The following is a 16,907-nucleotide window of genomic DNA, read 5'->3' as shown; positions in this document are numbered from 1 at the left end:
ATCAACAGCCCTTGTCACTTTTGAGAAAATTGGATGCTGAGTTCCTGATTTTAGACCATAGCTGGATTATTTAAATCAAACTAACAGACTCCTATAAAGTTATTGTAAGAAGGAATTCTTAAGGATTTGAAAAGGTGGATTGTAGTTTAGGCATACCTGGCTTTTTTTTTTGTTAGATTCTCTACTGTGTGTTTCTCTTGATCATTAGAGTTCATCCCAGCCAAGGCTGAAGACCAATTTACTGGCCAATTCTTGCCTGGATTTTCCAACATACTGTGCAAGAATTTTGAAGTAAACATTTGGAGGCATGTGATGCTTAATCTTGTTAGCAGTAAGACTATGAAACATTCCAACATGCTGGAAATGCACACGGTTTTGTGCTGGTCTTTCTTTAGCTAACAAGCTTTTCCTTTTGCCTAGGCTGGAAATGTGCCCTCCTTTGTACTTTAGCCCAATTAAATCCTGTTAGGAAATAGGACCCTCTCAATAGGGAAAAGCACTGTTTGTTTGGGGTTTTTTGGGTAAAGGTAATTGTTTAATGACTGTTTCATAGTGATAGAACTAGCTTGAAAGGGTCTTGTGGTTTATATCTCTGTCTCTCTCTCTGTCTCTCTCTTTTTGTGTGCTTGAAGAATTACCATGGAGAATGTACCCCAGTTTTCTGCCTAAAATGTTTTGGAATGATTCGGCCAATTCCTCAGAAAGTGAAAATGAAGCTCATTCAGCTTTTACACAGACTGAACACAACATAGTTGCCGCTTATTTAATAACAGCAGGTATGGATATTGGCAAGTTATATTTTAACAGAGGAATTTAATTTGAGTATTTCTTTTGTATCAACATTTTGCTAAAATTCTCTGTGTGTGTGAAGTCTGTCAGTAATTTTTTGACCTAAATTTATTTTCTGCTCTTTTAGTTTTTCTACTTAAATTCAAATAGGTAAGCAACAGCAAGTCTGTAAAATGCGTAGAAACCTTTAAAATCCAGTGCTATGTATGATCTATTGAGGTTCCTTCTGACCCTAACATCTATGACTCTCAGGGCTGAATTTTATTTATTTGTTTGCTTATTTAAGTGTTCTACTCACATGTCATTATAGAGGAGAGACCATGTAATTTCCGCCAGTTTGCAAAAGGAGTAAAAATAGGACAGGGATGACTCATCTTGGTGGATTTTTTTTGTTTTTTAGTGATACATTTGAAGTTATCTTGATACTTCTCTCTGGTGAGATGCTCACCACAGTATATGTATAGTTGTAGTATGTGGGATTTAAGCAAAGGGTTTGGACTGTTAGTGAGAAGGAAGGCACTGGTCATTAAGTAGACAGAAGAGCAGATTCTAGTTTCAGCTGTATGTTTCACTTATGATTCATTTTAGGAAAACCATCGCACACTGATCCAACATTAGTGTAATCCCGTTGATTGCAATGGGCTTTGTACAAGACCTGGATGGCCTGAGATCCTATTCAAATACAAAGTAATATGAAGTGTATTTTGGTGCTATAACTCTTGTTTCGAAAAACAATGCTTTAATTCTACAAAGTAATGCCTTTAAAATATGCCCTTTTCTGTCTATTTAATTGACAATTTAACCTGTTATTCCTAGGGTAAGTTATTCCTAGAAAATATTTTAAGGTTAGAGTACATTTTTTCAGCTAATTTTAGTGATGTCTAGTGCTGAATATTTTCAGCTAATATATCTAAAGTTACAGTGTACCTACAATAGACACTGTAAAGGTCAATATTTACTTAACATTTAATTGACTGTAGATGTGGGTTTTTTGTAAAATGCTGAAAGTTCAAACATCTCTAATCTTTTTCACGTTCTTTTGTAGTTCTGTTAATAATCATAGACTAGTTGATTGTATTTCTAGATGGTGAATGTTTATGGAAACATCAGATGTACTCTAATATTAAGTACTAGCAAAACATTTATAGATAATTGGATAGTTTTGGCAACCCTAAAATATAGGTCATTTGTTCACGTCCACTCCAAGTCAAGAAACTGCATGCCATGGTCTGCAAGTGGGTTTGCTGTATGCACATGTTAGAATAGAAATCTACAGTATTGGTCTCCCAACTGAAGAAACACCACCATTCTAAACTGCATATTTCTGTCTGAAAATGTTTTACTTTATTGTTAGGAGTAATATCTGAGAACTAGAACTGAAAGAGACTGGGGGAAAATATTTTTCTATATTTTTACGTGATAGTTACTATGTCTTTACATAATTGGGAATGGACAGATTTTTAGTGTAAAAACATTTCTAACCCCCCCTTTATAAAAGTAAATTTGTGTCTGTTCACAAATTGAGGATGTTGGTCACATTATTTGGTTTGCCACCAAATAATTGATACTTTAACCTAATTATATTAACAAGCAGATAAAGGCGATGATAAAAAATGAAATGCATATACTGTGGTCACCATTAAGTGATCAATTATCTGCAACTTCATTGTCCACAAACATAAACTATGTAGCATGGCTAATACTGTGGTAAATGTTTTGTTTTAATTTTTAATTTTATTGGAAATCTGAGATACCTCCAAAGCAGAAATGAGGGTGCAAAGTTTTTGAAATAGCTTAAAATAAAGTCTTTTGTGATTAGAATAACTTTCTTGGAAGTGGAGAAAATAGGACTATAAGGGAATGTGGATAAAACACGGTATCTGCTGGTAAATAGGATGGTGGTATATCAGGGACCTCACCTAACAATAAGCAACACATTTTAAGCAAGTGACCTACTTTGTATTTAGAGTCTGTCAGAACACAGGATGACAATATAAAGGAAAAAATTAAAGGAAGAATAGAAGCAGTAAATAGAGTTTACTTTACATTGTACAAGCTCCTGTCATCCCAGCTCATCCCAAGGAAAACTAAGCTTCAAGTGTCTAAAACCATAGGGCCTTTGTACACAACACATTTTTTGCCCTTTCTTGCGCTGCAATGTTGTGAATGTTTGCATGAGTGGGTTTTCTGGATGCTTTAAGAGTCTTTCTGGTGCATTAAAGTAAAACTCCTCGGACATAGTTTAGTTTGGATTGCCACAAATTAAAGCATTGCATCCATGGATTAGTTGCGTGCAAACACAAAGGCACTCAAAGACCTATAACGATCCTCTTTTTCCACCAGAAGGTGATTTTTTTTTTGTAGTTCACCCCTTCAAAATGCTTTTCCTTTTGAATTGCTTTTGGTTTTTTGTGTGCATGTGGTTTGGTGGCTTCCTACTTTGACAGCTGTGTGGCAGGGCATGGGGTGGGGGGCTCTGTGCTGGGGGGAAGAACTGGACCATCCCGCTTTCCTGCACTGCTGGCTGGGGATCAGGCCTAATTTGTCTGAAAACCTAGTGCATGCAAACACTGATGTGATACTCCAAAATAAACAAGTTAAAATTTTATAAACCTATTTAATTCAAGGAAGATAAACCCCGTGGTGTGTACTGGCACCCATAGTCAGGCCATGTACAACCTATGGCAGTCAAACTTGGGTTCTCTCCCAAAGAAATTAGATACTACTAGATTATTTTGAAAGAAAGATTTTACAGAAAATCTTGGGGCACATTCTTATCTTATAAGACAAGAATGGCACATAAAATCAATAATAAGCTACATCAATTGCACACAGACTCAATCCTGAAATAGGAAATCAGAGTATGATGGCTACAGTGGCTGGGCCACACTGAAAGAATGAAAGTAATTGGCATCAACAAAGTGCTCCTCAGTGCGTTAGAGGAGAGAAGGTTGTCTGGATGATCAAGATGACAATGGGTAGATGATGCAGTGTCAGACTTACAGAAATTACAAGCGGCCTACTGGAGGACAAAGGCACACAACAGAAAGGAATGGATGAAGATAGTGGAGGCAGCCAAGGGCCTCTGGGTTCTATAGTGCTAAATAATAACAGTCATCATCATATTAACAACAACAATAATACCGGAGTAGTAATAGTAATAATATGTTGTTGTTATATCACACATTACTATTATTATTATTATTATTATTATTAAAGTGGAGTGTCACTAACAAATTTCATATTTAAAATGTAATAGAGTTTACAATCTTTTAAAGTACTCATATTTTGCAGCTCATTATAATAGGGTTCTATTGTATTTTCTTAATGCCTATTGCTAAATAAAAAACGTATTTTGTTTTCTTCCCCTCTACCATTAAGCAAATAAGTGTTAGCAGCTTTTCTGGCAGTCTTGATTAATATTTATAAAAGGTCTTGGTATCCTTACCTTGGCATATATCACATAATTTATCTGTGATATCCCAAGATTCCTTGCAGACCAAAATGGCAGCATCTATATCAGGGGTGGGCAATAATTTCAGCTGGAGGGCTGCTTAACAAGTTTTGGTGAGCTGTTGAGGGCCACAACAGTGGCCCTGCCCCTTGAAATGTGCCCTGCCTTAGTTTTTATAGTTGTGCTGACACTTTTGGTGTGACGCTGTTCCCTGGGCTGCACTTTGCTCTAAACCCCATGCAATCCCCCTGAAAACATGGGCAGAGACAGCAGAGCAATATAAAATTTTTAAAAATGTAAATATTGCTTATTTCTGTAGTGATCCCTGGGGTTAATAAACACAGGAATAAATGAATAAGAACTAACCAGCAAACTATAATTGGGGAGTAGCAGACAAACTCCATAGACTCTTTGTCTCACGCTAATGAATCTAAGGAAACACCTCCTAATTTCCAACCTCTGTAGTCTTCTACATAAGGGAGTATCACTAAATTATAACTTTTAGCATTACACTTTCCCCAGGCAGGGTCAGCAAATGTTAAGCAGTATTTGCTAAGGCTCATGGAAGCCACAAAAGATCATGAATCCCATTCAGTATTGCATCCAGGGGAGAGCAGCAGAGAAAGTTTCAGGGAAGTTCTTGACTTTTGTGGGTTCAGAAATAAATGAGGTACTTGGGAATATCAAGGGGTCATGATTATGGTAGTTCTGGGGTCCTGAAGAGTTAGAAACAACCAAAGGTGGGCTCTCATTTCTTTCCACAAGTCAGAGAAGGCATTTCACAGTGTTAACAGTCAGTCTTCACTCAGTCTTATTTTATGACCCAGTTTGTGTATGCAAAAGCACTTTGCTTGTTTGTAATTAAGACTCAAAGTTAAGACCTCATTAAGATTTAAAACTGTATTGAAGCTATTGTTTCAGAATTGCTAGCTGTACATTCATCAAGGCACAATATACAACCATTCACTCATGCTTATTATGAAACTACTCTGGCTTTGATGACTAGAAAGTTTGGGTGTTTTTTCCCCTCACTATTTCTTGTCTTTTTCTTCCTTTACACTTTAATTGAGAGACTGAGGAATTGTAAACTTTACCCACATTTCCACAGGCACAAATTCAGTGTCCTTTAGCTGTGATCAGGTCATGGTTTCAGTATGAGTTGCAACTTACTCAAGATCTCACGGTGTTTAGGAGACTCCCACAAAAATGTTTATTAATTTAGCCCTGGACTCTGTCACTTGGTTGTTGAATGTGATTATTTGAGGAATCTCTGTACAGCTTATGAATTCTGTTTAATGTGGAGACAGCGGTTCTGAAATTACTGGATCTTTTGATGTTTCTTTGTGGACATGGATTCCATCATTTGCTGACCAAACCTATGTTTCATCAGTTCATCAGTCCTGGTACAATGGAGGGTTGCTATTGGATGAGAGGACCGTAAGGTGGATAGAAAACTGACTGGATCATTGGGCTCAAAGGGTAGTAATCAATGACTCTATGTCTAGTTGACAGCTAGTATCAAGTGGAGTGCCCCAGGGGTCAGTCCTGGGGCTGGTTTTGTTCAATATTTTCATCAGCAACCTGGAAGATAGGATGGAGTGCACTCTCAGCAAGTTTGCAAATTACTCCAAGCTGGGAGGGTGGGGGGAGTAGTAGATATGCTGGAGGGTAGGGATAGGGTTCAAAGAGACCTAGACAAATTGGAGGATTGGACCAAAATAATTTTCCTGAGGTTCAGAGAGAATTGCAAAGTCCTCCACTTAGGATGGAACAATGTCATGCACTGGTGCAGGCTGGGGACTGACTGGCCAAGCAGCAGCTCTGCAGAAGAAGGACCTGGGGGTTACAGTAGACAATAAGCTGAATATGAGCCAGTAGTATCTCCTTATTGTGAAGAAGGCTAATGGCATATTGGGCTGAAATCCCCCACTACAGAAAGGATGTGGACAAGTTGGAGAGAGGGCAACTAAAATGGTTTGGGGGCTGGGGCACATGACTTCTGAGGAAGGGCTGAGGGAACTGGACTTATCTGATCAAGAGAAGAGAAGATAGACGGGGGATTTAACAGCAGTCTTCAACCACCTGAAGGGAGAGTTCCAAAGAGGATGGAGCTGGACTGCTCTCAGTGGTGGCAGATGACAGAACAAGGAGCAATGGTTTCAAGTTGCAGCTTAAAAAGGGAAATTTAGGTTAGATATTGTGAAAAACTTTGTCACATTAGGAGGGTAATAAAACACTGGAATAGGCTACCCAGAGAGGTGGTGGAATCTCCATTCTTGGAAGTTTTTAAGACCCAGCTAGATAAAGCCTTGGGTGAGATGATATTTTTTGGGAAGTCCTGCTTTGAGCAAGGGGTTGGACTAGATGACCTCCTGCAGTCCCTTCCACCACTAATTCTCTGTGATGAATATAATTTGATCAAACCTGGGTTAGCTGCAGCTTTGAAGAACCAGTATACTCCAACCAGCTCTGTAAGAAGTATGCAAAGAATGGAAAACTATCTAGCACAGGGCAAAGATACTTCATGTTGACAGAGGTACAAATAAAGTGACTGCTAGTGCTATACAGGAAACTGGGCAGAGGAAAAAAAGACAAAAATATTATTTCATAGGGGAGAGCAGGAGAAAGTGAACATTTCTGTCACCAGCAATATTGTTTTGTTTGAATGCACAATGAAACTGTCTTTAGTGGAGAGCAAGAAGTGAAGTTGTACAAGGGCCTTTCATATAGAAGCTACTGTTGGACCTTGTGGCACAGTATCAGATCCAGCTGTTCAACAAACAGATTTTTTTCTGCTAGCCTGCCTGCACTCCTCTTCATTGCACTTTATTGTCCTGGCTCATTAGTAGCAATACACTGTGCTCAGTATTGCTCTGAGTAGTTCTGCAGACCTGAGGTCCTAAGATCAAATCTTGAGAGAATGCTAAATGCTTGCCATACTCACTGACTTTGTATAGTCCCTGATTCAGCAAGATACTAAAGTACGTTCTTTACGGCTCTTTAAAATTATGTTCCTTGCTCAGTCATTAAATTAGGAAAGCTCTTTTCTTTCTGTTGCATATAATCTTTTCAAAATGGCATTTTATTAAGATAATTCTTCAGTGTTTACATTTGATTAATTAAAATATTTAATCAATAATTATATAATTTATAAAGCTCTCATTTTCCTTTATTCCACAGGAGTGATAAGCATTCTCAGTAACATAGTTGTATTAAGCATCTTTGTTAAATACAAGGAGCTTCGGACAGCCACAAATGCAATTATTATTAACTTAGCCTTTACAGACATTGGAGTCAGTGGTATTGGTTATCCCATGTCTGCTGCTTCAGATCTGCATGGAAGTTGGAAATTTGGAAACACAGGATGCCAGGTATTTGAGAATTTGGTAATTAAACCAGAGATCAAAAAGTGTTAAGCATTTAGAACCTGAGTATAAGAAAGATACCTTTCTCTTGAGTTTTAATTTTCTTCAGAGATGAGCTAGAGGGGCAAAGTATAGATTCTGACCTGGATCTGAATTTCCTTAAAGTTCAATGATATTGGATGTTGGGCTTGGTTTGGACTAATCCTAATTTTTTTATGTTGAATTTTGAATGATTACTGAAGCATGCATTTGTATTTGTGAAAAAAGCAATGCTTAAATATCACCAAGAAACTAAAGCCTATAACCTGCCATTATAGAATTAATAACTTCCTGTAATTTTTCAAAAGTGACTAGTAATTTTGAGTGCCTTGGTTTCTCAGTTATCATATTGATGTACCTTAAAAGTTCCTTTTTGCACAGTATGAGAGCACAGCATTTTCTGAAATTCAGGCTTCTTTATGAGAATTTATTGGAGCATGTAAAATGGAGGCACACAAAACCATCAGTCATATGAAAATCATGTGAAGAATTCAAAGAAATAGGCATTAGGGCTATGAGACGCTTTGGTTGCTGATTTGATTCGGTGGAGATTCGCCTGAATCCAAATTGAATCAGGAGACCCTTTAATCTCTCTGAATTGAATCGGAACCCTCTGAATCGATTTGGAGAGATTCAGAGAGATTCGATGATTCAGACATAGATGCAGCTTTAAATGTTTTTTCTACATACCTCAAGGTACCAGGGGGCTCATGAATGCTATGATGCTGGGCCGGATGGAGCATCCCACAGAAGCATGGGGGGTCCCTAGAGTGCTCAGTGGCAGACCCAGAAGTGGACCAGAAGCACTTCTCATCCACTTCCGGATCTACCGCAGAGTATGTGGTGCACCCCCCCCAGCTCAGCAACTGGTGCCTCCTGGGTCTGGTGGGGCACATGGTGTTCCCCTGCAGCTGATTGCCGAGCCAGGAAGGCATGTGGGGGACCCCTTGCACACTTGGTGGTGGACCCAGAAGTGGACTGTAAGTACTTCCGGTCTAGTTCCAGGTCTACTGCTGAGCATGTGGGGGGGGCCCCACTGCGCTCCTGTTCGACACTCCATCTGCCCCAGCATCTAAGCGTTCATGAGTGGCACCTGGTACCTCAAGATATGTAGAAAAAACATTTAAAGCTGTGTCTGTGGCTGAATCACTGATTCTCCGAATCAGCAGTGAATCTTCAGATTCAGCCAAATTGAATCGGGACAGTGATCCAAATCAACTAATTGAATCACTGTCTCCCGATTCGGGCCGAATCTGAATCAAATATGGCCTGTTTTGTGCACCCCTAATAGGCATCTTATTTCAGAGTTTTCAAAGTTTGACTTTTCACATAAGCTTGTTTGTTAACTGTGTGAGTAGTGATCAACATATGATTTAAACAAAAAAAAAAGGATTTTTGAGTTAGGATGACCAGGAGATGCTTAGAACAGTCCTGTGAAATACATGCCCTGAAATCTTTTTTTTAGGTAAAACTCTAACAGGACTACATGACCTGAGCCCATTTGAAGTATGCTTACTATGTGATCTGAAATGACATACCCCTAAGTAAATTAAATGTGAAAAGTTAATTTCATACACCTAATTTAGACCTTTTGTAGCAGCCAACCTGAGTCCACTTTGTTTGGATCTATATTGTCATATATTTTTGTGTTGAAGTTGGGATTCATATCTGACAACTTCAGCTGTGCTTTACTTTTGTGGTCTTAGGGATTGTTTGAAGCACAACTAATGTAAAGAAGTCCTGTGATCTGAGACAGTAGAATGCCCTGTGTTTCTGTTACAACTTCTGCAGTTGTTAAAATAAAATGTTGCTGGTGATTTATTAACATCGATCAAATAGAGTTAGTTAAAACAAAATACATATCTTTTCCTTCCTGTAAAACTTTCATCCCAGGATTTAAAAAATGCATGTGTTAACATTAAACAGTCTCATTTTTTTCAGTCTTTTGATTACAAGCCCATTTATCTTAAAACTTTTAATTTTAATTAACCAACTCTAAATTATTAATAATGCATTAAACAAATTGGTCATAGAACATATGCTGTATTCAGCTGAGTTCTTAACTCAGACTCTGATTTAGACTGAAACCTTTAGAAGCATTTATAAAAAATGGGTATGTTATCTTCTTAATTTTCAGATCTATGCTGCTTTAAATATCTTCTTTGGAATGGCAAGTATAGGTTTGCTTACAGTTGTTGCAATTGATCGCTACCTGACAATCTGCAGGCCTAATATAGGTACAGTACTTGTGGAAATAATTTATCAGTTGATATCTTTTAGCATATTCAAGAAGCTGTATAGTCCCTTGTGTGAGTGCCTAGGTCAATTCCTACCAATGCTTCTAAACTTTGGGTATCTTCCTGCAGTAATTTAGTCGTGTGAAAGATCCCAGTGACTTGTGTGCTACTAAGTAAAGGTTGCAGAATCAACCTTCTGTTGCCTTCTGCCTTAGTCAGTCTGAAATCTGCATTTTGATGTGCTATGACTAATCATTAGAAGCTCTGATCGTTTATTAATTACATTCCTTCATAGCTACCAAAGCAAACTAGGACTGCTTGCAGCAGGTTTCTGACAATATTTCAATGGACATACATGTCTAATGTATATGTGTGCATGTTTTCTGTACTGTAGTTTGTCTGATTCTTTATATTACAGGTCTAACATCATGGTTTCTAATTCTTCATGTACATTTTCTTTTGTATGGGATCAGAAATGTCTGCCCTCCCCTTGATAAGCTTTGTGTGGGAGCAGGGTGACAGAACTAAGTAGCACTCAAGCACTGTTTCTGGGGGTGCTTACGTGGTATTTATCTGAGACACAGAAGAACTTTTCTACTTAGTGTGGACTTAGTAATTATTAATGGTTATTAGTAGTGCTTTCAACATACGTAGGTTGGTTGGGCACATTGTGGGTTCATGATAAATGTCTGAAAAAGCACAATAATAGTTGTTTAAGAGAGATATCTGTGCTTGGTAACAGGAAGAAGAATGACTACCCACACCTATACCATGCTGATCCTTGCTGCTTGGGTAAATGCAGTTTTCTGGGCCTCAATGCCTATTGTAGGTTGGTCTAGCTATGCTCCAGACCCCACTGGAGCCACCTGCACAATCAATTGGCGGAAAAATGATGCGTAAGATTTTAAAACCTTTTCTTTACTCTTATATATAAAATACCACTTATCTGTATACCTGCTTCAGTAAGCATTTTTCCCCCAAAGTAAGAATGAGTAAAAGACACAGGCATCTTAGAAATAAAGATTGAACTAATCCATAATAATTTGAAAAAATTGTAAGGATTCATTTTGGAAAAGGTGAGGCACTGTAAAAGTAGGTGTCATTGGCACTAATAAAACTAAACAAGCCAAAGAAATTGTCCTCACCCTTTGAAAAGATTTTGCAGATTGCCTCATAAATCTTACACTAAAACAAGGTAGTTTTCAATTATTTTTCACAGGTGTATGGTTGCAATTTTTTATATTAATATTTTGTCTTACAGGTCCTTTGTTTCTTACACCATGACTGTAATCACTGTAAATTTTGTTGTGCCTCTCTCAGTCATGTTTTACTGCTACTTCAATGTTTCTCGAACAATGAAACAATACACTACCAGTAACTGCCTGGAGAGTATCAATATAGATTGGTCTGATCAAGTAGATGTAACAAAGGTATGGTGATCTGGGCCATGTTACCCTTCAAATATGTTTTTCTGTAATGTACACTGTATCATATTAACTAAGGAAACTTTCCATCCTCGATCCCCTCTTCCTTTTTATTTGAATAAACATAGTGTTCTTGAAAAATGCTGGATTGACAATGTTATATCCCACCCCCCTTTATTTTTATTTTTAAAATGATTTTTAACATGCTACTTTTTCCCACACAGTTGGGTCTACCATTGTCCAGGAACATTACACACTTTTCTGCACTGTCCAGCATTGTATCTCAGTAGTGTCATCTCAGGGCCAAACTTTAAGGCTAAGGATAGACATTCAAAAAGCCTGAGCCTGAATTGATTCAATCTTTTCAGGTTAGTCTAACCTGCCTAGGTTGAACTGGTTTGCAACTGCACAGAGATTCTTCAGTATGGAATGAAGTAATGTAGGCACATGCTTGTAGTGGCTCAGGCTAGAAGCTGGGGTGCTAGACTAGCCCTCTCTTTCCTTTTTCAGTGCTGAGCTGACAGGTGGCATGGCTAGACCTCAGCAGGATCCTCTGATTAATTACATCATGCCTGCGTTATCCCAGTCTTTTCCCCGCTTGCTGATCAAGGGATGGTAGTGCTGCTAGACCCCAGCTCTCGCCTAGGCAAAGAGTGCAGTGTATGCATGTGTTGATGATACTGAGCTTTTCAATCTCCCTCTCCCTGCTTCTTCATACTGTCGGACAAACCTGACAGGTAAGGGAGCCAGCAGGGGGCTGACAACACAGTGTTTATCAGCCCATCAACAAAACAAAAGCCTCTCTCATTAGTTCAAGCTCTTCTTAAACAGCTTTTTCCAAGGAAGGAATGGAGGAACATTACCAACTGACCTGTTGATTAGCTCCAACATGCCTTAAGTAGACACCGTTCTGTTTACCAGTGAAATTGGAGATGCACACATACACACAGATACCTCTCAGCATTAGCTAGCATAGTAGTTGCCCAGGGTCCATGGGGCTGGTGTCTGTGCTGTGGGAGATAGGAGGGGGGGGGGATCCCTGCTTGAACAGCGAGAAACAGGGGCCAGAGGGCTGTGGCAGGAGGAAGCAAGGTAGACCCTGCTGTGCCTGCAGTCTCTGCCAGAGCTCTAGCTAGAGAGCAGAGAGGCAGGGTCAGCCCTGTTCTCTGGAGCAGATAGCACAGCCCAGGGCTGCAAAGCATCTGGTTTAACTTAAACTGGGAAGGGGTCTGGGACAGACATTGCATAAACTGGTTTCACTCAAATCAGTTAAGTCTGATACTACATTCAATCAGCTTTACCTTAAACCAGTTTCAGTCATTTTGAAATTGGTTTATGTGCACTGAACTTAAGTTCTGTTACAGGTTTAAACCAGTTTCTGATCGCTTAAACTGGTTTATGTGTAATGTCTGCCCCTAACCTAAGGGAGAAGAGGTTAGTTTCCATGCCTGTAAACGCCTTAGTTTTTTGGATGGGTTCACAGCAATCACTTCAGATCTGAACTGGTGCTCTAGATATGGAGAGCTTCATATCTTTTTAATCAAGCTTCCGTAAAGTTCTCCGTCTTCCTATTTCAAAAATTGAATGGGGATCTTGGCTTTTCCCCCTGAAACATTTGCAAACATGAGTTATGATGAAATACTGGACCCTGCCAGGAAATTGACATCCTTTGTTATAAATATCTAGCAGTTTACAGACAGATTAGGTAGGACTGTGCAAAATTTCAGCAGCCATTTTGTTTTGGAGGTGTTTTGGGCCATTTCAGCAGCTGAAACACTGAATCTGATTCGAAACAGAAGGCTCCAAAACAACTCCGAAATTAACTGGAAGGCTCTGAAACATTTTGGAAATGTTTTGGAGAATTTCAGAGTTTCAGAGCCAGGCTTGCAGGGAAATAAAAATAAGAAGAAGGAGGGGAAAGGCTGCTTTGATATTGACATGTAGCTCCCAGTTCGACTCCTTAGCTCTCTGATCAGTTCACTAGCTCTTCCTGCAGGGTGCAGGCCCCCAATCTGTGCATGGGGTTTCAGCAGGCTGCCTCTGCAGACTGGGGCCAGTGGTAGCTGCTTGGTGCAGCCCGCTCCGAGTGCTGGGAAGACTGTGATGCTGCCTCTGGCCTCTGACCCCACCTGGCCTGCTAAAGCCCAGCACACAGATCCGGGGGCCTGTGCCCCCCCCCCCCCCCCTGGGGAGAATGATCAGAGAGCTGGGGAACCAAACCAGGGGCTGGGGGATCCCTGCCATGTGAACTGGCTCCGCAGGGAGCAGAGATCCATGCTGGGGTTTCCTCATCACCACTGCCCACCCTGCACTGCCCCACATCATTGGGGCATGCACACCGCCAGCATGCATCTCTGCTCCCTGAGGAGCTGAGTCATGCAACAGGAACCAGCAGGCTTGCTTGCTTCTCTGCCCTGCTTCCCTGCCCTGTGAATTGGCTTGACAGGGATCAGAGATCCATACCTCCTTGCCTGCATGGAGGGCAGCGGCCCTCGCCCTTGCCCTCCTGTGGGCAAGCCACCCACAGCCCCTTCCTGCTTCCCGCTGGGGCCCTGCAGCCCCTGCCCTGCCTTCTATCTAGTTCAAGATAAGCTCCCTGTTTTACTCCTTCACCCACAATCTTTATTGGCATATCAAGACAAAGTTTACAAACTTTGCCATCCTTTTTCTAGGGATATAATGTATTGTTGTAGTCATTTTCTTTAGCAGGTTAAGATTAAGAAAAATAATTCAGGATGATTTCTTTTTAATCATTAGCAGTTAAGTCAGCTAAGTAGTAGCCACATTACTATGTTCCATATTAAGGTTCATACATTCCTTGTATGAGATGATATTTTCAAGTATTTCAGTTACTTTTTCCTGGATAAAGACAGCCATCCTCTGTTGGATGGAATCAGAAGTGTTCAAATATGTGTTATATTATACAGCTAAAGCAATGCCTTGCGGAATGAGCTAGTCTATAACTTGCCACACTGCTCTGCTTTCCAGCTAAAGCAATGGAAGGGATTGTAATTTGATGTTAGAGGACCTGCTACTGGTGTGCAGTCAAGCTTGAAATATTTTTCTCTTTGTCACACACCAATGAAATTGGCAGTTCTGCTTGCCACTGTGAGAAGTATGAGAAGTATTGATACATCACAGTGTTTAGCAGCATGTAACTCTAAGTTCTTCACAAGACAGAGACTCAGTTCATCCCTTCAAAATTAGAGCTGTTTTCTTTGCTTGTTTTTTAAATATATTGCATGTATACATCTTAGAGTAGTTGCATTTTAAGGTGTGGATGTACTGAAGTGATGGGGTCTTCATTTTCCTCTTTATAGATCTATGTGTGTGTATAATAGGTATGAATATTTAGGCTGATGAAATGTCTTCTTTTATTTCACAGATGTCTGTTGTGATGATTATAATGTTTTTGGTGGCTTGGTCTCCATATTCCATTGTATGCTTATGGTCTTCCTTTGGAGACCCAAAGAAAATTTCCCCTGCGATGGCTATCATAGCACCTCTGTTTGCAAAGTCCTCAACATTCTATAATCCCTGTATTTATGTCATTGCAAACAAAAGGTAAGTGTTCACTTTTTGAATTGAAATGCTGCAAGATTCTGTTGCCGCCCCTAGGATTCCTTCTTTTTTAAAACAATGGGTCAAACTACAGGAAGGCAGGCTCAAGTTAAACCTCAGGAAAAGCTTCTGAAATGTTAGAGCAGCTAGGTACTAGTACAAACTCCCCTGAGAAATGACAGAATCACCTTCACTGTAAGTTTTAAAAGGTGGCTATATATGCCACCATTTGAGGATGGTTTGATACAGCAGCCCCTTTTTCCCCCATCTGTGAAAGAATTAGACTAGATGACCCTTGAAATCCTTTCCAGCTGTATGATTCCAGAAGAAAATATTTTTACAAAGATAAACTACTGCTGCCTTATCTTGCATGGGTAGATGTCTTTCTTTAAAAAGAAGGGAGTTGAAGCACACCATTGTGTGTTTGAATAAGTGAGACATTTCAGTGATTTTTTTCAAATTGGAGAAGGACTGTCATTTTATAAACAATTTTAAATCATGTCTTCTACTAAGATAGATTTGGGCTGGAATTTTAGTCCTATCAGAATATAGAACTGTTTACATTTAATGGAAGTGGCAAAAATGTATAGCTCATAAGTCTCAGGGGTATCTTTGCTTGATTTGGGATTTGCAATCTGGATTGGTAGGGAGGCTGGAGAGTCTTAATTAAGAGCATACTGACAAGTCACAGCTACCTCCTCATTCTACCATGGCTTGAGAATTGTAGTATGGTACAACTGTTTCTACTGCTACCTTTGGTTGAGTATGTGTGTTGTATTGCCTAAGGATGATGATTTGGGTAAATAGCTAAGGCTTATGAACACATTCAGGGCCTGTAAGTTAGAAATACAAATGTTGTAAAGAAAGGTACCTTTTTATTCCCTACCCATAAATTGCCTGCGGGTCTTGAGATATCCAGACAGAAGAGGGCTCAGTAGATGATGATAGAGTTTGACACTTCTCCCATTCTCTGGGTTTGGCTCTGTACTGAGATAAGATGCTTAGCTACTGGTGGCGAGGAGGAGAGGAGAAGCGACAGAGGAAAGCACGGAATAAAATGGCAGACAAGGTTCTTTGGTGATAGAAGACTATAGTTGGTAAAATGTAGACAGGTTACCTGGGGCTATCAGAGGGCAGGCAGGTTATAATGTGCCATAAATCCATGGTCTATATTTAGTCCATGTTTTTTTGTATTCAGTAGATTTATGAAGTTCATAGGCTTATCTACAAAAGGTGTTATGTAGGGCTGTGCGAAACAGCACCATTGAGTTTTGGCTTCTGTTTTGCCGTTTCTACTGGACAATGTTTCGTTTTGTTTTGAAAGCACTGTTCCATTTTGTTTGGTTGAAACTCTTTTGCTGTTCTGATGTTTCACCCATAGGCTATAATGGGAAAGCATGAAACTGCCTATAACTTTGTCATTTTTTGGCAGATTTGGATGAAAACAGCATAGATGGTAGATCCTTCTGAGGGCATGAAACCTGCCAAGTTTCAAGGAAATAGGCACAGGGGGTTCTGGGAAATTTTACTTCAAAGTCTTGAAAGCAAAACTTGCGTGTTTTGTTAAGGCACAGCAGGGTGAAAACTGCAGGCATGGTAACCCCTGCTGAGGCCATGAAGTCTGCCAGGTTTCAAGGAGGTATGTGCGGGGCTTCTGGGAAACTGCATCTTAAGCTGCTGACAAGCAAAACTCATGATGTGTGACTGTGTGTGCGTGATAAGGCATGCCTTCACTGATGCTGGGGCCTGTACGTGACACGGTAGTGTGCCCCAGTGAGGTCTCCTCCTCCCCTACATCCTCAGTCCAGTCCCTCACTTCAAATGACAACAGGTAATAACTTAGTAAGCAGCACAGTAGCATCAGCAGCATCTGAGGCAGCCAAACTGTCACAGTCAATACCAGAGCAGTCCTTCCCCCATCTTCCCTCTCCCTCTCCTTACTTTCTGTTTATTTCATAGATTTCATAGATTTCATAGACATTAGGGCTGGAAGGGACCTCGGGAGATCATCGAGTCCAGCCCCCTGCCCAAAGGGCAG

General features: G+C 39.9%; 1 protein-coding gene across 1 annotated transcript in view; it reads left to right on the top strand.

Moving 5' to 3' along the window:
* Nucleotides 1–586: 586 nt before the first annotated feature.
* The window catches only part of RRH (retinal pigment epithelium-derived rhodopsin homolog), a 22,095-nt gene continuing 5,774 nt past the window's right edge, over nucleotides 587–16,907 (top strand). Inside the window, exons 1-6 of the mRNA XM_019534108.1 lie at nucleotides 587–776; nucleotides 7,424–7,614; nucleotides 9,785–9,884; nucleotides 10,627–10,780; nucleotides 11,146–11,314; nucleotides 14,694–14,872. Of these exons, the coding sequence (XP_019389653.1) occupies nucleotides 647–776; nucleotides 7,424–7,614; nucleotides 9,785–9,884; nucleotides 10,627–10,780; nucleotides 11,146–11,314; nucleotides 14,694–14,872 (923 nt within the window). The 5' untranslated portion in view covers nucleotides 587–646. The remainder of the gene's footprint in view (nucleotides 777–7,423; nucleotides 7,615–9,784; nucleotides 9,885–10,626; nucleotides 10,781–11,145; nucleotides 11,315–14,693; nucleotides 14,873–16,907) is intronic.

Source organism: Crocodylus porosus, unplaced genomic scaffold (genome assembly GCF_001723895.1).
Source record: "Crocodylus porosus isolate Cpor-Errol unplaced genomic scaffold, CroPor_comp1, whole genome shotgun sequence".
Taxonomy (NCBI): Eukaryota; Metazoa; Chordata; order Crocodylia; family Crocodylidae; genus Crocodylus; species Crocodylus porosus.
This window is presented reverse-complemented; position numbering and strand designations above follow the sequence as displayed.